Here is a 25,925-nt window from a genome sequence, read left to right as displayed (position 1 = left end):
TACCTCCCTCTGCCACCATAACCTGCAGCTGTAAAACCTCTGACCACTTTCTATGTACAATTTATGAAAATGTTATGAAGCCAATGTAAAAACAAGCCAATTTCTGTCAGTAAAAGTTCCTGGTACTTTGCAGAGACCTAGCTGTTGACTACTTCATCTAACCTACTCTTTCCACCTTGACTTTCAATAACAATGGCGCAACTCAGTAGTTAGTTTAAAGAAAAGGAAAAAAAACCCAAAAACATTTCATCCGCTGCAGTATTCTTTTTTCAGACTCCTTGTCCCATCATGCTTTGCTGTCCAGCAACAATTCCTCCAAACACAAAGTACAAGTATCCGAACCATCCCATCACTCTGTGTGGGAGAGAATGCCAAGTCAGAACTTCAACCATCACTGGCAACTAAAGTCAACAAAAGAAATTGATTTTGATTGAATATATGATCAAATATTTTTCACCTGAATCTATTGATTCTAGGTGTTAGCTGGTGCTAGCTGTTAACTTGACGTTCTCTCCCATACAAGAATAGGAACAAAGTATGACATGGAAAATCTTTGGTTTATAGCAGGAGTATCTTTGGCAGCCAATTCCACAGCCTTCAAGACTGTGTATCAGAGTGGGTGTGATGGGGGTGGGTGTAGGGCATAAGATTCAAAGCCGAAGGCCAGGTGGAGGGCGTGATGGTGGTGCACAGGGAGGCCCAGGTGGTGTACGAGATGGCGGTGGGCCTGTTGGAGGTGATCTGGCAGGAGGGCTGCCGCAGGTGGGAGAAGAAGGAGGCGGGGACATGCGAGGCGCAGGGTGGTAGTCTGGTGTTGGAGGTGCAGGTGCAGGTGCAGGTGCTGGGGTGCGAGGTGGAGCTTTGTGTGCTGCTGCTGCTGCTGCTGCTGCTGCTGCTGCTGACTCATTCTTTACTCTCTGGAAGTTGATGCAACGACCCTAGGGAAAAACAATAAAAGACACAAAGATTAAGAGTAAATCCCAAATTCACTCCCTGACCTCTTGACCCTCTGTGGCGGACTTTGTGTCACATATCTTCAGATTGTGATTTACACCCAGAGCCATGACAGACCATACTGTGTTAACCCAGGGAAAGCTGAACTGACAGAGGTGGAGTAAAGCTAGTGATGCCTTCACAGCTTGAATAAATAAATTAATTTACACCGTAATGAGCATTTAGTGCACCATATTTCATTACTAGCATTCCTAAAAATCCCTATTTGCAGAGGAATTCCAAATCTTTCTCCGAGGCTGCGTCTGGTTGGCAGCCACAGTGAGATGAGATCACGCTAATGTGCTAATAATACCAGGGATCCAAGCCACACAGCTTTGGTTTTAAGGAGTGGAAAAAGGAAATGACGTCACCCACAATGCAGTACAGGATATACGTTATAAAGTACATCTTCTACTTTTACTACATGTCCATGTGTTAAATTTGATTGTTTATTCTTACCTGATGAACACTGATAAATGTGAATGTTGATCCCTAAAACATGGCACAAGTTCTTAAATTTGACCTTTTCATAGACATGAAATGCTAGGAATGGCCCATTGTGATGCAAAATACATGACAAACTGAGGCATTTAGGACAAAACACTGAAGACAATGAGAATAACAACAAACCAAACATAAATTTTGGACCTTTCCCTAAACTTTTGGCCTCTTCACAAACCAAAACATTCTAATTATCTTTTTGTTTTAAGAAAAACCTCCACCACAGTCTTCTCTGTAACACTCATGTTGAACTTTAACGTGTCAGATGCAAATTACAGAAACCAGAGAAGTTGTACCACTGAGATCTGAGGCCGCGGTGGTGCAGGAAACAGGGCCGTATGGAGAAAATATAATGTCTCCGCCTGTGTATTCTCATACTGTGAAAACATTTGGCATCCAGTCAAAAACATCGGTCACAGAGGACAAATTCCATCCATCCTGACTGTGAAATTAGCTTCTGAGAGAAGAAGTGGCAGAGCTGAGAGGTTAAAAATAAAACAAAACTAGTATTAAAAAAAGAAAATTCAACAAAACAACTCTACAAAGTCATAAATAAACCAAGTTAAAGGTGACACATTTGGATCAGATTAGCGTGTTTGCTGATGTGCGTTGTTCTGTTCGCTTCAAGCTGTTTTTGTTTGTCTGATGAATCAAACACAAGTCTGTTGAAGTGGCTACGTTTTAGCATAAACCACTGTGCTGCCCTCTGGACTGCACCAATGCCCCGCCTCCTCACTGCTAACTGATTGGAGGAGGCGACAGACATCATTAGTGAGGAAAGTGACACCGTTACGTCACAAGAATGTTTAACATATGCAGCCATAGCTGAAGGCTTCAGGCATTTTCTATCTGACTTGCAAAGTTGGCTTTGTATAAAGTAATCATCAGTATGTTTTTCTTCATTAGCCTGAGGTTGAGACCAAAGTATATCAAACTCTGCCTTTATACCTGGCAGTGATGCCAGGAAAATCAGCTCCTACTGTGAAATTCCTGTTACAACAGATCACTGGAAAAAAAATCTGCTAATAGGGCAAAAGATATTAGAAGCTCTGACTATAAGAGGTGGATCAGCAGGACACAGAGTGTGGATGAAAGATGAACTCTATACTGTAGTATAGATTACAGCTCAACATAAAGCTGCACATGAGATATAATATACTAATGCAGTGAAGTGAAAGAACCTAATTATTTTAGCTGGACCTGATTACTGGGCTTTCATCTATCCTAGTTTGGGCTAACTTTTAGCTCTACCTATATTTAGCATAGGATATTTTTAAATGACAAAAACATTCCAGAATGTATATTTTCACTTTCTTTAAACAAGTTTGATAAACTTTTTCTGTCCTAGAGTTACAGTAAAATCAGTAATGCTTACATAATGCTACAGCTGCAATGTACTTTTTTAGCCAATCTTTATTTAAAATGAACCTCCGTCAAGGGATTCAAAAGTTGATGAACTCGGCGAACTTTCAAACACCCATCTCAGCTTTCTAGATATAACGGTTATGAACCTTGAAACTAAACCACATGTGTGATCCAAGAAGAAAAAGCTGAGTATCTTACACCTCTAGTGACCATAAATGCAGAGACATCTCTGAGCTCCATGCTGAATATATTTCACTGTTTATGGCTTTTTTCAGTGCCTAATTTGGAGCAGGTGTGGTAATAAAAATGGTTCAACTGGATGAACAGGAGACAGTGGAGATGTTCCCAGCACAGGAGCCATGCAGGTGATTAAAACAGAGAAGAACCGAAGTGAGAAGGTGGTGAGTTCACATCTCTACACATATCTGATACTGTTTCAGTCCACACACCAGGTCCACATGGGTCATGTTTGGTTTTACTGGGCATAATGGCCAAGAGGAGGCAGTGAAGGTCAACTGAGTGGAACACATTTCACAATATGTCTGACAAACCAAATAGTTATTTTAAGTTCCCTTGTAGCTTCTTGGCAAAGCCAACTGTTTTAGATTAGGTTTTAGTAGTTGTTACTCACATGATCTCCAGGCTGAGGTCTCATCAGAGAAACCTGGTCGTAGCCGCGACGAAACAGAGCCCAGATGGCATCCAGTTTACCCTGCGCAAAAGCAAGAATAGAAAAAAAAACAAAACATTTGTAACACCTGGCCATCTGCAATTTAAAATCTTCAACTTCAGACAATTTTTTTTCTTGCGTGGGCTAAAATAGAGAGATATCAAAAGTAACATGATGCACAAGTATGGAGGTGGGTGTGGTCAGTCTTCAGCCTGAGCAGGAAGTGCAGGTGTGGTTGTGGCTTTTGACAGCAGTTTGAGCTAAGCTAACAGACCCAGCTGGTGCTAATTCTTTTCCTCATTGAAATGTAAAAACATGCTGGACCTCAGGTGACTGAAGGTGAATTTCCAGAGCCAAAAAGTCCAAGAAAATCTAGTTTTTAGGTGAAAGACATTGGTGAGACAGGAACAAAAAGAACCAGAACCAACAGTGAAGGTGGTCTGGCTGTTGTTTGATAGAGAGCCAGAGGAGCTGAAGTAAGGGCTACAAAGTGACTGGGACAGAGACATTTTTCCCCATTGACATGTGAGTAACTTGACCACAGACTCAAACACCTCAGAGATTAAACATCTGTGTACAAATGATAGAAAAAGCTCCTGATTTAGTTCCTTTTAAACTCTGTAGACATTTAGCTATATGACCTAATAAAAATCTATTGTTTAACTATACTAGGCTCTAGGAATATGAAATGCAAAATGTAAATATTTTTGTTTTTTGTCCTAATAATGGTGAGGTAAAAAGAAAGTCAATTGGAAGTGATGCCTTCACAGTCCTAAGAACAAGTTGGTATGATCACTGTTGTTGTGGTTTTGACTCTGTTCATGCAAAGGCACTTCAGTATGAGTCAGTGAGTGTCTGCAGTGTGTTACAAATCACCCACTCTTACTTTTGAGGTATCAGTGTGTACAGAATACAGTACTGCTACTGTATACAAGGCCGAGCCTGAAGCACAGAGCTGTGTTTTGGTGCCTGATTGGAGCACAAACAGCACTGAAGCCAAGTCTAATAATGTCAGACACTCTGTCTGCAGTGTGTGTGTGTGTGTTTAATGATACCACTTGTGTGTGTGCATTGGTAGCTGCTGTACTTTGTGTTCATACATAAACGTGGTCAGAACACTCTTTATTCCTCCCTGCTGTCCTGTTAAAACTCTGTCCACTGAGGAAACTTCTCCCCACCTCAGTTACTTGAAACTGAGTGGGCAAGGAGTCAAAAATGGTCAGAGTGTAAATAAGGATTTTGGAGTTTCTGGAAAGCTGGGAGTATGAAAAAGTAAAAGGGAAAGTAAAGAAGTTTGCATGTCCTTTTGGAGCGTCTCAGTTCCTCCTCACAGCCAGTCAATGCTACGTTCTGGTAGTGGGGTTTGCTAACCATACACTGCTGTATTGTCTGCTGCTCCTCAGAGAGACTGAGCTTTGTTTACCCTGATGGGTGTGTACCACTTCCGGCTCTGAGGAGGCTTCTTGTTCTGATGTTTCTTAGGTTTGGGCTCAAAGGGTTCGTACTCCTGCTCCGGCATTTTCACCACAGCGTTTTTAGGCTTCTCCAGTTTTGCTCCTTCCTCGGTGGAACCCTTTCCTCCCCAGCGCACCTAGTAAAACCAGGAAAAACATTGAAACCAGCGACTGTCATAGGTCTCTAATAGGCCAGTAATAATGAACTTCAATTAAAAGACTCATCCAATCGATCAACCAGGAAATACTTCACCTCCATTCTCTTGATGCCTCCAATCCCTCGGCCACCGTAATACGAAGCATCCACTGTGGGCCACTTCTTCTTGGGCAGCCCATCTTCATCATCTGACTCCTGAATCACAAACATCAACATGAACACAAACTCTCTTCACCTGTTTGCTGTCTAGTTTAAGCTTGTTGTTAATTTTGCACTGAATTAGTTGCAATGGTCATTAGTCCAGTGTGTGTTGACCTACAGGCTCAGGAGGAGGTGGAGGAGGGGGCTCTTTAATTACCTGGGATGGAATAAGAAAAAGAACGTTACTGTTGACAATACTGCCACAAACTTGGTCAAGATCCTTCTCTTCTGGATTTCTATTCCATGCGTATCCCCCAGCCCCACTCCATGTCTTTGTCAGATCTTATTACCACTGTGCAGCACAGAGGCCAGAACCACCACATGAAGAGCATAGCCAGCAGGAGGAAGAGAACCAGCAGGGTGATGAGGAGGATGGTTCCATCAAACTGGTGGGAAGAAGAAACGTGTAGATGTTGGTCAAATCAAGAGTACAGCTCCAACTGACACACCTTTGTTGACTCTCTGGCTGTGAGAGTCCTGCTGGAAACTGCTGACAATCATAATTGTGGATGGGACTTTTTTGAACCCATGCTGCAAAATTAAGAAGTTAAGTTATATCAGTGCATCAGTGTTTCTAAAACAATGGGCGGGGGTCCGCTGCCTTTTAATGTGATGGTAAAAGCACTTTACTCTGTAACAGCTGTTGTGTTACATTCCAAATGTATTGTCATGGAAAATACGAAAAAGTATTATATTTTTCACCAAAATCATGTTACCAATGGTGTCTGTTGTGGGGTCAGTTTGACACAGCTACTCCTCTGAAACTACAGCAGTAGTAGATGTTACCAACAGACATTGGTTCAGATTCGTGTTCCTCTGCTCCATGACACTGGTCCATATCGTTTTCTCAATCTCTGAATGAATCCATCAGTAAAAACAGACGGCTCTGAGGCCAACGTGGTTCTTATTACAGACCACAGATGAGATTCACATATGGTTAGACTCTCTCTCGCTCTATGCTGCTCTCTCTCTCTCTCTCTCTCTGTCTCTCTGTCATGCCAAAGACATGGTGGATTTATGTGGGCTCATCAGTGGGCTCCATCACAGGAGGCCCCCTCTACTGGAGCCCACTCTTTCTCAGAATCAGCATATTTTAGCTGGAAATATCAGGGAGGTCATGGTTAGCAGATCATTTCAGCAGCAGCATGACGTGTGTATTTATGTGTGTGTGTGTGTGTTGCTTCCCTGCTGTGTACATGCAGAGAATTAGTGGGCGACTACAAAGGCTGCACCCCCTCGACGCAGCACTTTGACTTAAGTTTTTATTGGACTTTTCCAGCCTTGATTTACAGATTATAGATGTTCTGTGTTGTTTAGAGCAGCAGCCGACTCTGGTATTTTGCAGTTCACGACTTGTCGTGCCATTTTAATCCTGCTGCGACTCCAGCCTATATGGTTGTAGTTTAGTGGGCGAGGAGCAGGCTAATTGCAATAGCATGTCTGTATATCACTGACCACAACACAGAGGCGGAGAATTGTTCTCATGTTTGTGATGTCAAATGGACCGAGGTGGAAAACGACTTCAAAGAGCTTTTTTCTTTCTTTCTTTTTTTTGGCTGCATTTGAATCCATACCCACTGAGGGTCTCCTCCATATATCCCCCTACATACAGTCCATGTTTTATTTAAATGGCTCTAAATTGTATTAAATTACTCTTGTTTCATCTGTGGGGCAGAAAAAACCTCCACCCTGTGTCTCCAGGCTGACGCTCCTGCACCTGAGACACAAAGCCCAGGATGCTTCTGTTACACTCTCACATGCAGACTTTAAAAGATTTACACTGACTGGTGTCATGGTCATGAACTTGGTTCTCTGATCTCTGGGGTTCAGATGTTCTTTTTTTTTTTTTAAGAGTGGGTCGTTGCTACGCAGCTCCTGTGGTTTGGCTCTGGCAAAAAAACAAGGGAAAATAGGAGCAAAACCTATGAAAGTGTGGATGAAAGAGATAAAGAGGCCGAACCTACATACTTCTAGAACAGCGGGGTGGAGATAGAGCACGGAGATTACATGTAAATCACATGCAGTGGTAGAAGAGCCTTCACAGGCTTCCTGAGGAGAAAATCTCCCATTTCAGCTTCCCAGACATAATTCTGAAGATTTATTGGAGCTAACAAATAACAAAAGTGGACCCTTCTTTGTAATATTTAAATAGAGGGCAGCATTTATCTGCAAATTGTATTTTAAATAGCCAAAATGTCAATCACAAAACGTTTGTGTAAAAAACAATGCCAAATTGCTCTACATTCTACCACTTAGCTAATGAAAGCTAAATTTGACTAAAATTGAAACAAAAAATTACTACAAGATATTCTTGTAGTAATAGTGTTACTTAAAATACCTGCAGAGCATTGTTGACATTTCCCTTGAAATAGTGACAGATTAGCTTAAAGTCCAGAAGTACCTAAAAGATCTTAAAGATTGATAAAAAAAATAAAAATAATAAAGCACTTGTCTTTGATTTTTTCATTAATCTCAATGATTGAAACTGCATTGTACGAATTTGTAAAAAGAGGGCGCTATCACTTACACACTCTGTGGTGGTGATGTGCACGTTGCTGCTGATGAAGGACAGACCGTCGTTCATGCTCACCTGGAGATAAATCACCCTGAGGTGGAAGAGAAGACACAGATGTGGAGAAAAGAAGTGAGATTCAACCCTGGGTCAAAGGATTGGCCCCTTTTGATTGGACCTTCTTAATGATATTCAGGAACAAGTTAAATAAGGAGTATTTGCTGTTTTGGACCAAGTCTTGTGTCAAGTTTGGATCTGTGTCCAGTACAGTATTTTCTTGGTAGTGGACTGGTAGTTTTTTTTTTTAGTATTTTCTCTTTTTAGTACCAGCTCTTCAGTGTTTTCTATTCTTGGAAATGACCCAAGATTTTAGTAATGGACTTAGAAGTTGTAGGTTGTCTTTGTGACCTTCCCTGGTATTTAACTGCAAACAGAGGGAAACTAAAACAAACCTAGTTTGTAGGTTGTGAACCTACAACCTAGTGACGGAAAACTGCAGGGTCCAGGGCCACTCGAGGTCAATTCTTTAAAATAACCGAAATGGAAAAAGATGGGGGGGAAAGCCCATCTCATAACCTGGCTGGTCAGGTTACGTGTTTTATATACACTTGTATATTTTTTCATGAGACCAAACTAATTGCAGAGAATGGAATAATGACACACAGTTTGTGTCCATGGCACGACTCCCTTCCTCCTCTTGCAAGCGCTGGAAAACAATCCAGAGAATTTAGTGTGACGTCCTGTTGTTGTTGAACCCCTTAAAAACATGTGGATGAAAGGGATGAAAGGCATGCTCTTGGTTCTGCCCCTTCCCCCGGCCTCCCCCCTTCTGTCCTAGTTTGTTGGAAACACCAGGTGAATGAGGTCTGGCAGATGGAAAGCAGACCATCTGACCGATAAACCTGCCTGCACCCTGACTCACAGAGACGTCTGGCTCCAAAGAAAAAAAAAAGGAAAAGAGAAGAATAGACACAATGAGAGAGAGAAGGGAGCAGGAGATGACATATGTGTTCTTTTAAAAGGTTTGAATGATCTTAGAGATAAAGAAGAGGTCTGATTGGATCCAGAAGGTTTGGGTTAAGGCTAGAGATGTAGAAAACAGATCGATTTGTGCTGATATGATTTAAAGGATGTTTTAAAAGGATGCTTTCAGAGGGTGAACAGCAACAGGAGTTGGTCTACAGAAATCAAAGAGGGATTCGTTGAGATCTGCCAGGAGCTCAGAAGAGTTAATGAGTTCAGTTGACTTTGGTTGGTTTCACAGATCAGGTTGTTGAGTTGGACTCTGATGTTAGAGTAAATGTGTGATCCCAGCGTTTCAGTCGTCACATAGAAACGCTGCTAAAACTGGTTGCAGCTGATCCTGCCAATTTCACTCCACACAAACACAACGTAACATAATAAAAACTCTATTCTGGACAAGTTATTCCAGTGTGGGCGTAGCTGGCTGCAGCAAATTAATGTGATTAATTTGAACTGATGATTAAAGGAAAAGAGCGCGAGACGGAGGGTGAGGGTGTAAATGGGAAAACATGACGGAGAGAAAGAATGTGAGGATGTGGTGGAAAATTAGTGGCGAGGAAAATTTTCTGCTTCAGAGAACAAAGTCAGAAAGCTTTTCAAAGGAGAAGCCAAAGACACACAGCACATGGCGTGGACACACGAATGCACCCACAATTGGCCAAGTCTTAGGTGGTCGTCCAAGGTTTAAAAACCTCGACCAGAGACCAATCTGTATCTGTTTGTAAGCTACATTTGTTTTGTTATAAATCTTCTTAGAACATGACCATGTTACTATTGTAAACTATTTTGACTTTAACCTATCCTAGACAAACTTGAACCAACATTTTTTTTTTATAGCTAAGCTTGTATTTTCTGCTGTTCTGACTAACTTTTCTTCTGGTATAGAGTTTCCTCATCTTGGCTAACTTTTATACATTGTTGCTACATTTATCTAACTTCTACTTCTCGATAAGTCACCCCTTCTAGTTTTATCTTTTTATATCTTAACTTAGAAATAAATTAAGTTTCATCAGTTAATTTTTAGAGACTTAAAAGCCATTCTTCTGTTGTTTTAACTTAAAGGGACCTTTTTCTGCCCAAAAACTGCAAGGATGGGAAATTTTCTTCACGTAGTTTCGGTTGTGCACTTAATTATTTATGATATGAAACAAAAACTGGGTTTTCTTTTACTCTTGCACATGCTTATAAATAAATAAATAAATAAATAAATAAATAAATCCCAATCATTGACTTTGTCAGTGATGTAGCAACGAAAAACTTTGAGTTTCTGCAGGAAATCCCACAAATTATCACATTTGCTGCCAGAATTGACCTAACTTGATATGCCTCGTACTCATTTATGTTTTTTCCTTCTTTGGGTAGACTCAGGCTACATTCAAACACACACACACGACCACACACTTGAAAGCCCCCGCGTGCAGTCTTTGATCAACCAAAACTGGACAGTTTAAAAGAAAGCAGCAGACTGACAGGAGGAGGATGAAAGAGGGAGATCAGAAGAGAAGAACAAATATGAAGAGAAAAACAAAATCCAGTATCAGGAGGATGAACGTGTAGAAGTGGTGGAAAATGAAGTATTAACAGGAAGAACTGACTTACAGAGTTGTGTTAAAGGAACACACGTGGTGAGGGTGTTGTTGACTCTTTATATCTGTCACTGCTGCAGTTCTCCCTCTGCCCACCACACTTCTAGTGCAAATATTGTCTCTCAAAGTGATGTATAATTTTTGTGGAGTGGGTGAAATGCAGGAATTTGCACCATAATTACAAGTGTCCTTAAAAGGTAACGAGACTTCAGTCTTCAGACGCCGTCTTCTGAACCATACGTTCATGCTGTGGCCGCTGCTCTTCTCTTCTCATAATGGCTTAAGGTCAGAGAGGTTTTTGGATTTGTTGATGTTGGATTGTGGTGGAGCTCAGAGAACAGCAGTGCAGTAAAGTACAGTCAGCTGCCAGGGTTACACCGTGAAAACTGTGGGGAGTTGTGATTCACAGCCTCATTGGCCGTCATCGTTTTTACTGTAGAGACCAAAGGGAGCTGGTCTTCAGTTAACACACACAGTCTGCTGACTTTGTGCAGCATTTAAATAAGACATTCTGTTCTTTAGTTGCTTTGTTCTTGGTGGAAACTGTGTTTTGTTATAATAGCTGTGACCCCAAAGGGCTTCTATGTTGCACTGCAATTAATATATTATTTTGAGCACGGTGTGAGGCAGAAGCACAGTGAAAAAACTCTAATACCCTGCAGCTTTCTGCTCTCTTCCGAGCACGTGATTCAATTAAACCTCCAGTATTTAACAGTAATTTGAATTGCATGTAGGCTAATTGAATCCAAAGGTAGCATTAGCAAACCCTTGGGTTTCTCCTTGATTAGTGCTTTTGATGTTTTAAATGATCTCTGCCCTATTTACTGAGCAAGCTACGGTAAAACGGTTGAGGAAAAAAAAAAGCCTATATATGTGTATATATATGTGACGTTCAGGCAGACAGTCAGTTTACTGATGATCATCTCTGGCGTATATTAAATGTGTATACTGAAAGTATTTGTAGTTTCTTCTCTGCGGTAAATCATCTGCAGTTGTTTTTGCTGTTCTGATCTAATTCAGGACCAGAAGCAGAACCAGTGCATGGACTCCTCTTTCATCATGACATGTGCTGGCTCAGCTACACACAACACTATATTTTGCTAAGCCATACTGGGCTCGGGAAAAAAGGAATGTGGCCATGGATCATAAGGAGCTAATGTATGTCAGGCCCGTACGCATGGACATGTGTTTGCATGTGTCGCTCTGGTTCTTTTAGTTGCGGTTTGAGTTCGACAATGTGATCAGGCTACATGTGGAGAACAGTCGAGGCTGAAACAAATGTTTGGACTTTAGCTCTACGGCTAACTTGCTCTGGTATGCTTTGGGAGTTTGTACTGTCTCCTTTTGCTAACTCAAGCTATTAGACGATTAATGCTAACCTATAGCTATCTTTTATCCTATGTCAGTTGCCTCCTGGACACATCTCACCAGTAAAGTTGATTGAACACAGATTCTGACTAAGTCTGAGGAACTTACTTTCCCACTTCATCGATGACGGGAGCTGGACACAGCAGAAATGTGTCTTCTACTCCGGCTGGTTTTTCATCTACCAAACAAAGACAGCATTCTGATGATTCACAGTTGTCCAAAGACGCTCACTGGACAAAATCATTTTTTCATACTAACATTACTATCACCTACTCCTTATTTAAATGCTAAGTTATTGAAGATGAGAGTGTGGATGAACTCACTGATGGTGATGGTGTCGTTGATCTTGAAGCTACACAGAACCTGCTTGATGTTCCTGGCGTGGAGAAAACCGTTGCCTCTCACCACAACTTGAAACGACTCTGGATACACAGAATATAGCATGTTATAGTCTTCGTCCTTGTGGGGACATTTGGCTGCTCTCAACTGTCTGAGATGCTGTTTTGAAGTTGTTTTTAAGATTCAGTTTGAAGTTAGGATTAGAATTAGTGTTAGTGTAGAATTAGTGTAAAAAAGAGAGGTAAAGATTTGGCCAACGTATGCAATACAAGGAGTCAAATGTCAAGTGTGTGTGATGTCCGTGTGTGTGTGCTCACCTCCTGCACACACACTTGAGGGCTCGGCTGCCAAAATTTCAATACAGGATTTCTTGATGATCTGAGGAAAAATGATAAATCGTGTGTCAAAAGTGTCAAAAGTTGACCAAAAACGAGTGCCTCAAAATCAAATGTACCTTCAAATCTAGCAACGCTATGAACACAAACAAATCAAGCGCTTATTTATTTAATTAATTATAATACGTTGGTGACAAGTTCACAAAAGAATCGTACAAGGATTTAAAAAAATGTTGATTTTACCGAGTCGATGACTCCTCTGAGGGCGTGGAAACCTCCCAGGACAGGAAACACGTGCTCAATGGTGTCGGCAATGGTGGCCAACTTTTAGGAATAAAAACAGTGCAGGCAGCTAAGTGTTAGCATCATGGGGAAAATAGACATATTTTCAGTGTGGTTGAACCTCTCCAACATGCCGTTCCAACATTCCGTTCTCTGGATGTTGTTTGATATTAACAAACAAATTTGTTTTAAATGAGTCTTATATATACAAGAGCTGTGAGTGTGGGAGTCACGTCCTGTTTACATTAATAATCTACAGTCAGATACTGAGCTGGTTTAGTTGAGTTGAGGTCTAAAGGGAGTCTCCAAAGTCTGGTTCAGTTTCAGTTCAAGTGAATTCTTCTTGATCTGAGTGCTCCAGTTTGTTACCGTCCTGCAGTCTAGTTCTCAGTGTTAAGGTCTGAGTCCCCAGGTCACTAAAGAAAAGTTGAAGTTGATTAACACTTCATTCCCATGGGAGTCCCAGCAGTGGACAAGACTGCAGAATTCCTGAGGACAAGCCGTGTGACTCTAAGTCTGACTTTTAGATTTTTATAGTGTAAAAAAAAGTAACATTATTTTCTCACCTGTGTCTCATTGAAGTCTTTGACGCCAACACAGTAGACGATGGCTCCCAAAGATCTGGCTTTTTCTGCCTGTTGTGGGAATTCATAAATATTAGCAAATATATATATATCACACTTTTCCTGCTTTTGGAGAAAAAGAATTGCAAAATGGTAAAAAAAAAATCAGAACCTCCTGCTGTGCAGAAGTGAGCTGATGCTCCTGCAGTTCTCCATCTGTCAGTGCAATTATCACACTGGCTGTGCCTGGAAAATAACAATTTAAAATAATCAGGAAAAATATATTAAGGGTCACAAAAAAAAAAAATGCAAGAATGATTGTGATGCGTACCAAAGTTTTCCTTGAGAATCTGCTCGTTGGCCTAAGAAATGGTAAAGTCAAGTTAATATTATTTAATTATTTCATATTTAAAAACAAAATTTGAACATGAAAATAAAATTAAAAATCACCCCAAACTAATAGTAACAAAATTGACTATTGTATACCTGGCCTGTATGATTTTGAAATACACAAAGTAAGTCAAATAATATGTTTTACATTCAGATGAATGAAATAAACTCAGCTTTAGTTGTAAGTGAATGTTGCACAAACACAACAAGTGCTTTACCATCTGTAGTCCGAGGTGCATGAACGTGTCTCCTCCTGGAATCTCTTTTTGAAGTGCATTTAACCCTTTCCTGATTTCTTTCCTGCAGGAAGAGAGAGAGAGAGATTATTTTAGTTTTTACTAAATTAATGAAATGATATAAAAACTATATTCTAATGATTTTATGGTTCTGGTTGTAGATAAGTGTTAACCAGTCGTGACAAATTTGGATAGCTCTAGGCTATATATATATATATATATATATAAACCTACAGTATGTTAGTAATTCTGGTATTATACTATAACAGAAAGCCAAAAACTGAGACAGAAAACTAAAAATAACTTTAAAAAGTGAATCTGAAATACATACAAACATAACTAGCTGAAAGATGAAAAAAAAAAGTTCCCATCAATGACATCATGCCACATGAGTGTAACCTTCACAACAGTACTGACCTGTTTTCTGTCAGCTTCATGATGATAAAAGCCCTGGAGGAGAAGGTGATGAAGGACATCCTCAACATTGGACTGGAATAAAAGACAGAGAGAAAAGTCAAATCAAACCGTCCTGACATGTCGTCAAGTGTAAAGACGTCACAGCTGCTCATGTGTGAAATCAAACTTTCACAACAGCCTCTGGCAGCAGCTGGTTGCTGGTTTGTCTCCAACTTACTGCACATTTCTCACACCATCTGACTCCAATTTCTACTTAATAAGGGTAATAATCGTTTCCAGGAATTCTTAGAAAACAAAACAGTTTTAGTTTTACACAAAAAACAAAAAAATAAATCATAGCTCTAACTTTAAGCCTTTATTGAGCTTCACTGTAAAAAAAAACAACCCCCCCAAAAACGGTGTGGATGATTCGGTTCAATCCCTCAGACTCTGGGACTTTGTTTACGGCTGATGTTCTTTCTTGGAAAGAAATAGTTAAATGTTGTTGAAGGGTCGGAACTGATTTATTGCAGGTTTGTTCTGTTTAAACATTTCTGGTTATTTTGCGTCAAACTGAACCTTTGAGGTGGTTGGTTGGTTGGTGTGTGTGTGTGTGTGTGTGTGTGTGTTGTTGATGTTTGTGACTGAACTGCTGGACACCTGCTGCTGATGTTGCATAATTGGGACAAACAGGCTGAAGGACAGATGCTGGAATGTTGCCTGGAGTGATTTAGATTTTCTCACCTCTTAAATTTCTCTGCTAGGTTTTCCACAAAGTAATAGATTTCCTCCCAGTGATGCTTCACGCTGCCAGACCTGAAACAAAGACGGAAGATATTTGTATCAACATTTTTCAGACATGCATGTATGTCAACTCCAGAATCTCCTCTAACAGCATTAGAAAGGATGCAGAATAGAATAGAGTGTTGGGTGAGCAGTGTCGGCAGGTTTCACACAGTAGATGTAAAACATTATTTACAGTATATATCTGTGTGTTACAAATGATTTCCACAGCTTAATCTATTCAACATGTTGGAAAGAAATCAGTGTGTCGAGCCAAAAAAGACAGGAGGTAAAACGAATAACCTAATACATCATGGACCTGTGAGATTGTTTTTTGTAGAAAATTCAGTATTTATCTCAATTATCTGTGACAGTTCCGAACATTATTCACTTTAAGGCAATCGGTGATTCAATGTGGTTTTGAACAGTCTACAAACAGCATGTTTACCATCCAAGAAAGCCTTGACATGTTTGTTAAATGTTTCATTACAAGTCATTACAAGGTGGTTTTTTAATTGATATAGTACTGCATTTCTGTTAATATGACGTATGGAATTAAATAATGTCATTGCACAGGAAAGTTCCAAATTAATTTAAAATTCAAATTTACACCAAATCATAAATGTATATGTGACACCTCCACTTCACGCCCCCTTCTGCCACAAAACAGGAGATTTATTTAGTCTTTATCGAGGCTAGGCTATACTAGCTTTATTTTTAGGAGTTTAGAATTCACTCTGCAGCTACGAGCTACATTACTGCCACCTACTGGGTCTGTAGTACGCTGATTATGCTTCAGTATAATAATTATTCATAAGTATTCATAACCGCAGGGTGTGTTTTATGTACTTTTGACAAAAAGAGAAAATGCAGACAGTATCCCTGCTTATGACCACAGGTTAATTACATTGTGTTTTCCAACAAATAGCAAAAAATAAAATAAAAATAACAGTCTGCAGTGGTCTCTGGTGACATGAAAACAGCTTCAAGTGTTTTTGTAGCACCCCTCTCCACCTGTGGATCTGGATGTGGCTCTCAAGAGACAGGAAACAGGCCCTGCTCTCTCCAGGGACAGACCCATAAAAAGGAAGACAAAATCCCAGTGGACTTGCTTTGATTTCCTCTGGGCCAGGTTGTGTTTGTAGCCTTTCTATTAAAGAGGTAAAGCTTTGGGTCCCAGAGGTCAAACCTCTGAGGAAATAAACGAGTCACAGAGAGAAGTGACACATGGGAAATGAGCTAAGTGGTTGTGGTTAGAGACTAGATTCCTGTTTGAAAGAGCAGGATTACTCAGAGTAAAGTGACAGGGATGAGTGAATGCTGGTCCTGGTGCTAACAGACTGATGTAACCATATTGGACACATGTCCACCAGCCAGGATTGAGGTGGGGATGTTATTCCAGGAAGGTCAGAGAAGGGCAGGAAGATCGACGGTCATGTTATGCATGCCTTTGGGCGACCTTTGGTTATTGACACTCCATTTTAAAGCTATTCCAGGACTACATAAAAGCTATTCCTGCTATTTTAGAGATATTTCTAACTTGTGTCTATCTGGAGGCTGAGGAAGTTTAGTACAAGGACATTTGGAGGTGGAATTCACTAGTCTTCCAAAACCTTACCAGGTTTCATAGTGAAGAATGTGACTAAGTTAAGTTAACTGTGAATAAATTAAAAGTACTGTAAAACCAAACCATGGCTCCTGGCCATGTCCTGACTCAACAAAGTGAGGAGAGAATTACGTGTCTGCTGGTTTTCTACCCCTTGCTGTCAGGGTCAGGGATTAGCAGGATTTTTTCAACAAAACCCCCTTGGAATACCTGAGTGTGAATTCTTCTTCAAATATGTTTGGTTATGACATGTCAAATGAAAGAAAGCTGGTTACAGTAAAGAAAAAGTTGGCTAAAAGGTAGCAAAAGAGAGTAAAGGGAACAGCCATGATGAGAAAACAGAAAGTGTTACAGCAGCTGTGCAAAAAGTTTGGCTCCTAATGTAGTTGGAATAGTTTTTTAATCTTAAGCGATGGTTAAGTAATAAGTAAGTATTTAAGTTAAAACTGAAGGGCTCTGTAGTAAATAAAAAGGCTTTGTAAGAAAACACCATGTAGCTCTGCAGTAGATATTCACGGTACAGTCTGGTTTGTTTTTGAGTTGTTTGAAAGTCAGAATTCAGCAGAGACTGCACTGGTGAAGTCAGTTTGGAAAGTAAGAACCAAACGAATTGTGACTAATGTTGTTTGTCTTTAACTGAGCGTCCCAGTGTCAGTTACCCTGTGGTGTTTTTGTGTTATTGCTCTGCTGTTCAGGGGTAATTATCTGGTCATGCTTGGATGGGGTTTGAACACAGCCAAGGGATTTCAGGGGGACTTTCTCTGTGATGCCCAAGTCATTCAAGGTTTTCATATCCTGCCAAACCAAACCTTGGATCTGTGTAAAGATATGTTTTTTTACTGGACTTAGAGCAAACTAAAGTTCAAACTCAACCACATCTGGCCTTTGTCGAGGGGTATTTAGTCAAAAGGGGTTAAGGGGCGATATTACGATGGCTACACCAGTACTGGTGTTTGTAAGCACTAAAGCTAGTGAGTTATGGCCGAAAACTGTGCACTGTCCCTTACATGTGTAATTAGGTTTGATAACACTGTGGAACCACTAAAAATCTTTAAAGTCCCTTTTGTTAGCATACGGTTTAGATCAATCGACCAATCACACAAAGACTTGATAAGTTCTGGACTCATTTATTTACTGCAGATGTGGCCAACCAGTCAAGAGGACAAGAGTCACAGTGTTTACTGTGTTACTGCAAAGAACCACATGAAATACATGGGCACATGTGAACTGCCTCATCCCTTTAACACAAAATTAAATAAAACTCTCCCATTCTTTTAAAACTTACTGTGTACATCTTTTCATCTGTGCAATTTGGGTTTTCCCTAATAGATTTGCGTCAACGCCCATCGGCATGAGATTCACATAGCATAAAAAAAAACAAAAAACACAAGTGGCTTGTGGCTCCCGTGCCGCAGGTTGGCCATGCCTGATTTACTGGCTCAAAATGTTTTTAAGGAACCAAACGTGTCAGAGTTGTGTCTGTATTAGCATTGGAAAAATTAGTTCTGTATTCAGAACTAATTTTTATTGCTGAAAAACAGGTTCAAATGGGCCACGCAGTGTATCCTTCATCCCTGTCGACCTACTTTTCTGTCCTTAAAAGACTCGTAGCCAAACTTCCAAAATAAATAAACAGACTGATTGCTCTGAAAAAAGTGAGCCGCTGCACAGGAAGCATGTAGAAAATTAATATTCCATTTGTCCACCACAGCTGCCAGGGATCCAGAAGGGTTAGGGTTAATGTCTTGGCCAACTACAGTATGACTTCCACAAAAACACGTTATGGAAGAATCTGTTTTTCTGTCATCTTGTTTGGACTGAAACAAACGCAGGTCACATGAGTTTATGTTTGATGCTGTTATTTTCATAGAAGGGACGTAGCGTCTCCTCCCACATCAAGGGTTGACATTCCCGTGGAAGGGTGCAAGACCTTAGAAGACAAACAAAAAGTCCTCCCACAAATAAAGAAAGAAAAAGAAATTGAGGTAACTGTTGTTTTGCTTCATGTCCAAAAAATGTTCAGCGTCAACAGAAATATTCAGACTAGGATTGAAATGTGTTCTAACACAACAACTACAGAAGAGTTAGAAAAAAAGGAGAGGGCTGTTCCTACAGGGATCTTTATAAGCTGTTTATTTAACACGGGGGTAAACGTGCCAGATGCCCACATCATTTTGGTTTTTCTCTCTGATTATCTTTGTTTCTGAACCACAATGCTTCTTGTTTGTGTTGGACCACACTGGGGTTGTCTGAGGTGGGCTCCAGTTGTGGGACTGAGGACTAGCTAGCAGTTTTGCTCACCTGTACAAACACCACAGGGAAAGGAAGTGGGTTGTTTCATTCTGTGATTCTTGATGATTCAATTTTCTTCTCCCTCCTCCGTTGGGCTTTGATCTAAATTTGACAGACTGAGCTGAGACCGATTGATGGAGGTCTGGAGAAAGTTGAGTTCATCAGAGGTGAATGCTTTCTAGACTCACCAGCAGTTTAAATTGAATCTGTTTAATTAACATGAATCTAAATTATTGTTGGTGTTATCAAAATGATACAATTGAATATATGTGAAAATACCTAAATATAGTTCTTGTTAAAAATGTTTACAACTTGACAGTTAAGCTTCTTAAAGCTTCTTAAATACTTGGTGAAGTATTGGCTGACTTGCTAAAAGATAACAAGTATTTTACAAGCTGAATGATTTCGGGGTCATAAGCTGTAAATTATCTTCCACCTAAAAGTCTGTGTATGTGTTAATCTGAATCTTTAGGATGTGTGAATTCCTTTCATTTTTACCGGTGAGTGAATAAAACAAAGGAGGATAGAATTAAGACAAAGAGCTGCAGAACAGCAACAATAAAATTCTGCTGAGCAGCAGTCAAATGATGTGAAAAATATCTTGGCTCTGTTGATGACTGGTCTGCCAGAGGAAACACGGTTCTGATTAGATGTAAAAACATCAACTCCCCGAAGCCAATCTTTTATTCCTTTGACCTGCTTCAGTCTCCTTCTGCTGGCAGACCCGTCAGCAACAGCCCCTCGCTCAACACCAGCAAGAAAAACCAAAACAAGGAGTCAATGACTGATGAAATCACTCTGCGGTTTGTTCACTTCATTTTAAACTGATTCCACAGCATCAATCACACCATTACCATCGATGGGCCTGTGTTGCCAAATGTGGTCCGAGTATACAGCTGTTTGCCAGATTTTTAAAGCATTCAAAAAACAAAAAAGAAACGGCTGAAACCAAAGAAAAGAAAAATGCTAAAAAAGGCTTCAGTTGCAGTAAAGATGCAACCTGGAAATGATGCTGGACTGAGCTGAATTCTTAAAAAAAAGATGATTCAAACACTCCAGCCAGCCCAGAATGTGGCAGAAGAGTTTGTTTAACGGCCACAGAGAAGAGAAATGTACAGGGTGCATTTAATGAAGTCACCTTGTAGTTTTGCAGTAGTTTTCTTCATTGATCTTTGTCTCGGTGCAGTGATTGTATTGTTTTCAAATGGCTACGCTCCATGTTTATATTCTAAGACGCTGAACAGACTTCACATGAAGAGCAGGCAGGAAATCTCTCAACTGTCCACTGGAGGCAGAGACCGCCAAATCAAAACATCTTGACTCATTGTTAATAATGTAGCTTTCTGCTGACTGGGCAGGTTTGCAGGAGAGGAGGTGGCTGGTGGTGAGTGTGTTTTTAACAGACAGGGAGGCAGAGGAGGAAAAATAACAGCTGGATGAGGACGAGGAAAACAAGTCAATCAAAAACCCTCCTTTGGAGGATTTGATCATTTTTTGGTTTTAAAAGCTATGTGTGCTTCGTGTACACTGACCAAGTCAGGACTTCACAGCTTTGTTGTAGTGTGCTTTGTGTAAATCACCTGAACGTTCTGCTGGGCTAGGTTCACACTGCAGGCACCAAGTTTTTACTCATACATGACGCACATCTGATTTTCTTTAGTCACGTAACCAACTCAGATCCATTTTTTCTTTTTTCAAATCTGACCCAGGCCACGTTCACACGTGTTCATAAATTGGACACTTATTTGTCAAACCTTGACCTCCTAAGGGGTTGTTTTGTCACCCAGGTTATTATTCTACATATTCTAACTTAAGATATTGTGTACATTCTGTCCGCCTGTACACTGAAGACCCACAGTGCACTGGGGTCAGTGGGGACCAATTTAGGGAACTGGCTGAAGAGATATGTCCAAAACAAATCTAGCTGCCATTTTTAGTCTCTGGAAATTGTTGTCTAAGTGTTTTCTTCCTTTAATGTCTCCACCATATGTCCACTCTCCACTCCCAGACAAACATGACTGTCCTAGAGGACAAAGGATGACGACATGTGGGAAAAAGGCTGTGCAGTCTTGATGGTTTAGCAGCTCCATTCTCACGGTTCAAGGTGTTAAAGTAGGAAAAATCCCAGTTTTGCTGTGAGGAGTCGGTCTGCCAGGCTGCAGTAACCAATCACACAGCTCCAATTCAACTGACTGGGCACAAGGATGTGTTTGTTTTAAACCACTAACCTACTTTTACCGAAGCTGCAGCGAGCAGAGTTTAACTGGGAGGACTTTTGAGCCGATGCTGCTCATGTGTTCCAAAACCAAGAGGAAATATTTGGAAAATAAGAAGAGAAGAGCTCTTTAGGAAAGATGTGTCGGTTTTTCTCCTTTAGATTTCATCTGAACATCTTATAGTTGACTATGTAATGAATCTTTTGACTTTACCCCATGTTTGATTTGGAATAGAGTCAAAAAGACATAAAAAAGTAGCAGCACTAGTAGCAGGATACTTTTACAAAACATCTTGGGTTAATCTCTGAAAAAAAATAAAAAATCAATAAACAGAAAAACACCTGCTCCAGGTGTTTTTCTGTTCTTTTCTGTTCTTTTTCTGTTCTTTTTCTGTTCTTCTTTCAGTTTCTATATGATAGAAAACCACTGGCTAAGCTCAGGAAACAATGACGCTGCAGTCATTTTTAAGAGAAAGCCAGAAAAGTGTTTTAATTTGATGAGGTAACGTGTCTGCTGGAAATAAGAAAAACAACTGGAAAGAGTCGGTGGAAACAGACCACAGTCGAGCGACACCAGGAGAACAAAAAAGAGGAATGAAGAGATTTGACCTACATATGAGCTAAATCATTCTCTCTTCCCCATGAACCAGAGCCAATCCAAACTGGTTCTCTGGCAGCATCCCACCTTCTTTTATATGCTCTACATGCAGATGTGGCCATAAGCAGCAGTGCAGACTCTGACACTGATATAAAAACAGTAAAAGAGTAACAAAATGTCCTCTTTGTCAGCACGATCAACTCCTTCTTTGGAGGCTCATAATCTTTGATGTCTTGACTGTATCCAGAGAGTTGTATTTACAGTAGATTGTTTGTACCAGTTAACTAATCTATTGGTTGGTAAACAAAAAAGTAGTCTAGTAGTTTTAGTGCCCTGGGGGAGATTATGGTTTGACGTCTCTGTCGATTCTGTGTTGTGATTGTGTGGGGAATTAACACTATAAATAACATTTCTGCTCCCTGTCTGGGTCCTGAAGTCTCCTGACAAATCCTCACTTCTAGACTCTTTGTCCTTATACAAGGTCATTGTGCAGAAGAAGCATTTAAATAACAGGAATCCGACATTTCACGTCAGGTTATCTGTACGGAATAGTGATGACAGGGAATTAACTTTGGGTGTCATTAAATTAAATAAGGATTTAAAGTTTCTCCTAGCCAAAGAAGAAAGTTTTGGTTGCCATGTCTCTCTGACAGCGTCCAATGGAAATACCTTGCTGTAACGTATGCCTATATCACATTCACTGTAGCTTATGTGATTTTCTATGTCCAAAACTTTCCAAACCAGATGTCCCGTATTTACATTGGCAAACTCAGAATGTGCAGTCATTACAGTCTCTATAGGCTTCAGACTGCAGCCTGCATGTCTCACGCGGTTCTGTCCAACATGTCAGAGACATGGTGTGACATCATCTGACTGAGTTGGAGCTGAGAGCCTTCAGAGTCATTTTTATGAGGCCAGTTCGGCAGTTGGTCTTCAGTCATTACTGTAAAACTGATGACAGGCTTTTTTGTCCCATCAGCTAGAGGCAGAGACGTTGAACAGATGGATGGTGGACGGATAGGTTGACTAATGGATGGATGGATGGATATTTGGTTGGATTTTTGGTATGGGTGGATGGATGCAACAGTGGTGTGGTGGCTTGGTGGATGGGCGTTTGGGTAAGTGCATGGATAAAAGTGGTTTGGGTGGGTGGGTTTGTCGGTGTGTGGATAGTTGGATAGGTGGATAGAAGAGTGGATAATAAGGTTGATGGCTGGATGGTGTGTTGGTGGACAGATGGATACATTGTTTGGCGCTGTAGGCTGATGGATGGATGGATGGATGAATTCATAATGAAAAAAAAATCAAGTAAAGTACAAATATACACCGACCTTGAACTTTTTTGATCACTGTCAAACTATTACCTGCCCCTAAAAGGACTTGTTTGAGTCTCACTTTTATAGCACATCTCTCATGGAGTCAAACCCAATCAGAAACAGATCTTGTTTAAAGTAATCAGCTGAGGCCTGAGGGGTGAGACTGAGAGACGTCTGCAGGAGGTGACATTGGTCTCCTAATGAGCTTCCTCTTCTCTGAAGTCCTATAGTGATATCTGAAGCTCGTTAGCTGCTTCCATAGTGTACACCAGGACACAGGGGGCCTGACATAAACAATAGCATCTGACGTTGATAAAAAACACAAATGAAAAAATTGAAAAAAACAGCATGTGTCTGTGTTTACAGTTTGGCACGAAAGAAAACAAGATTTCACATCTGGGCCGCAGTCGTGCCATGTGTTCCTTTCCGGCTCGTGACTTAAAGAAAAAAGGTCTGAAGTTGTTCTGCAGCAGGATTGTAACCACTGAGGCTCCTCATACTGGTCACTCTGCAGCTGCTTTTACTGAGGCAACCATTAGTGATTTCATCTTCATAAAAGTCCTCATCAAACCACAGAAACCTCTAAAGGTGCTGTGCACAACATTTTTACACGTCCAAATTAGGACCAGATTTTCCATAAATGTTCCTACTTCCTGTCCTTCCTTGTTTCTCCTCCCTGTTCCTGGCATTTTGCAGCATCAGTGTTAAAAAAAAACACACAAATGAAAAGCAGCCAATGCAACGTAACGGTAATTTAACAATTCTCCTGTGTCATCACATGACACTGACCAAACTTTACTGTAGATAAAACTATAAAAGACATCACCCTGGACATTTCTCTGACATCTTTATTTTCTTCCCTGAGTCCAGTCCAGAACTAAGATGTCACTTAACCGCAGCATTTTTCCAGTGTGGGCGAAACAGGGAGTGGAAATGAGAGAGCCAACGGTGAGTGGTCACTTAGAAAGAGCCAGAGACGAAGGAAGAAAAAAACAAAACTCTTTTTTTCTTTCCAAGTTCACTTCCTTGGAAAGCTTCAGGGATGACAAAAGAGTTTGTGGGTTTTTTGGTTCTGTAGAGTCCATACAACTGCTGCTTCAGTTTCTGCTGAATCAGCAGACTGAGATCTGAGGGTCAGGCGTAATGATGTCATCATTCTTGCAGTCCATATTAGAAGCTGTTTCCCAGATAGTGTTTCCTTCTTGTGTGGAAAATTAGATGTTTGCAAACATCTCTATGAAATAACTTGAGGAAAAGTACTCCCAGATATGAGTCTGAACTTTTCATTGAAGTACAAGCTAATAATTGTTCTTTGGCATTTGCTAACTTTATTTGTGGTAATTGTTGCCATGCAAAAACGTATCTTATTTATCTCTTATCTTTTCTTATTTATTTGTATATTTTTACCTGCTCCTTCAGCCTTGTTCGCATTACTTTTGTTCTTGGCTAAGTTTAAATTATTTAATCAAACTTTTTTAAGCTCACTTTTGACAGGTTGGACTTGTTTGTGCTGTTCTGGGTTAGCTTTAGGCTTTTTTTTATTTTAATTTATATCACTTAATTTTAAACATTTTCTGGCAATGTTTTAAATTTCTTGCAGGTAACCATTAGCTACTGCATTGGTCAAAACTTGATCTCAGCTGTGTCAGCTACATATTCACCTACTAAACTGTTGAATCATCTTTTATTTAAAATGATAACTTAAAGCTCAATTTCTAAGCTAACCTCTAGCTGTTTCTGCTATTATTTGTGGATTTCTGGACTGCATTTTAACTCAGTAATAGCTGAGGCGTAGGGCAATATGTTTAGCAGCAATAGCATATGACACAAACCAACATGTTTTGACTTTTTTTTACAAAACAGACTCATAAATAACGTAGTGAAAGTACTCTAGTACAACATATTTCAATATATGCAGTATTGTCTAAATTGCATTCACTTACTTGTCCAGCACAAAGTAGAGGTCAAAGGCGCCTTGGCAGGAACTTTCCTCTTCCTCATCCTCCTGCAGCTCCGGCTCAGCTCTTGTAGACGAAGAAGAGAGCAAAAATAATCCCAACAGAAGCAGAAAAAGACGCATCTTTAACAAAAAAAGTTCTCCAGAACCTTCCTTTGTAGATCGAAATACGGGGAAAAGGTGGAAGACTTGCCTCCTTACATCCCAGAGAAAAAATACATTAACAATAGAGACAAAGGAGAGGATGTAGATGGCGCTCACAGGTCTCTTCTGTTCTGTGGTCAGTTTACAAACAGTACCACTCTCATCCCTGTCAAGATTAAAAACAAAAGTCAGAATGGATCAGGATCCACGTACGGCTGCAAACTCTCCAAAAACAAATCCAGATGAGCTTCAAACTGGGATAAAATTGGGAGTTTTAGAGGGTTGTTTTAGAAAAAGAAAAAAAATCTGAAAGTTTTCCTGTCAGTGTCAGCAGTGTTTTTAGTCAGAACAGAACAAATGAGAGTAGGGTTGAGCACAGCGCAGAGTTGGAGCAGAAGGATCTGAGATCCCAGCACACAGACTTGGATGAAATGGTCCAGGTGTCAGATTTCATTTTGAGGCGGGGTCAGAACACAGCACTGAAGTTGGTTTCAATTTGGGTGGTGCAGCACAATCAGCTCTGTTGGTGTGGAGCATGCCACAGAAGATGATAGGGAACATATTTAATTTTGGATATGTGTATAAAATATGAGACAAATATGAAACGTAATGTATTGATGTAATGTGTTCAGAAGTCATTTGC

General features: G+C 40.3%; 1 protein-coding gene across 1 annotated transcript; it reads right to left on the bottom strand.

The window, feature by feature from the left end:
• Window positions 1-281: 281 nt before the first annotated feature.
• On the bottom strand, window positions 282-25,711 carry antxr1c (ANTXR cell adhesion molecule 1c). The gene is made up of 18 exons (XM_008314805.3): window positions 25,125-25,711; window positions 15,116-15,187; window positions 14,393-14,464; window positions 13,958-14,039; window positions 13,681-13,711; window positions 13,522-13,595; window positions 13,353-13,421; window positions 12,748-12,828; window positions 12,487-12,547; window positions 12,154-12,252; window positions 11,939-12,008; window positions 7,869-7,947; window positions 5,632-5,727; window positions 5,460-5,498; window positions 5,237-5,335; window positions 4,953-5,120; window positions 3,491-3,571; window positions 282-938 (listed from the first exon to the last, which is right to left on the bottom strand). Exons 1-18 carry the CDS (start codon window positions 25,259-25,261, stop codon window positions 651-653), a joined length of 1,698 nt encoding a protein of 565 aa, XP_008313027.1. The 5' UTR covers window positions 25,262-25,711; the 3' UTR covers window positions 282-650.
• Window positions 25,712-25,925: the final 214 nt, after the last annotated feature.

The sequence above is a fragment of the Cynoglossus semilaevis genome, chromosome 8 (assembly GCF_000523025.1).
Source record: "Cynoglossus semilaevis isolate Cse_v1.0 chromosome 8, Cse_v1.0, whole genome shotgun sequence".
NCBI classification, from domain to species: domain Eukaryota; kingdom Metazoa; phylum Chordata; class Actinopteri; order Pleuronectiformes; family Cynoglossidae; genus Cynoglossus; species Cynoglossus semilaevis.
This window is presented reverse-complemented; position numbering and strand designations above follow the sequence as displayed.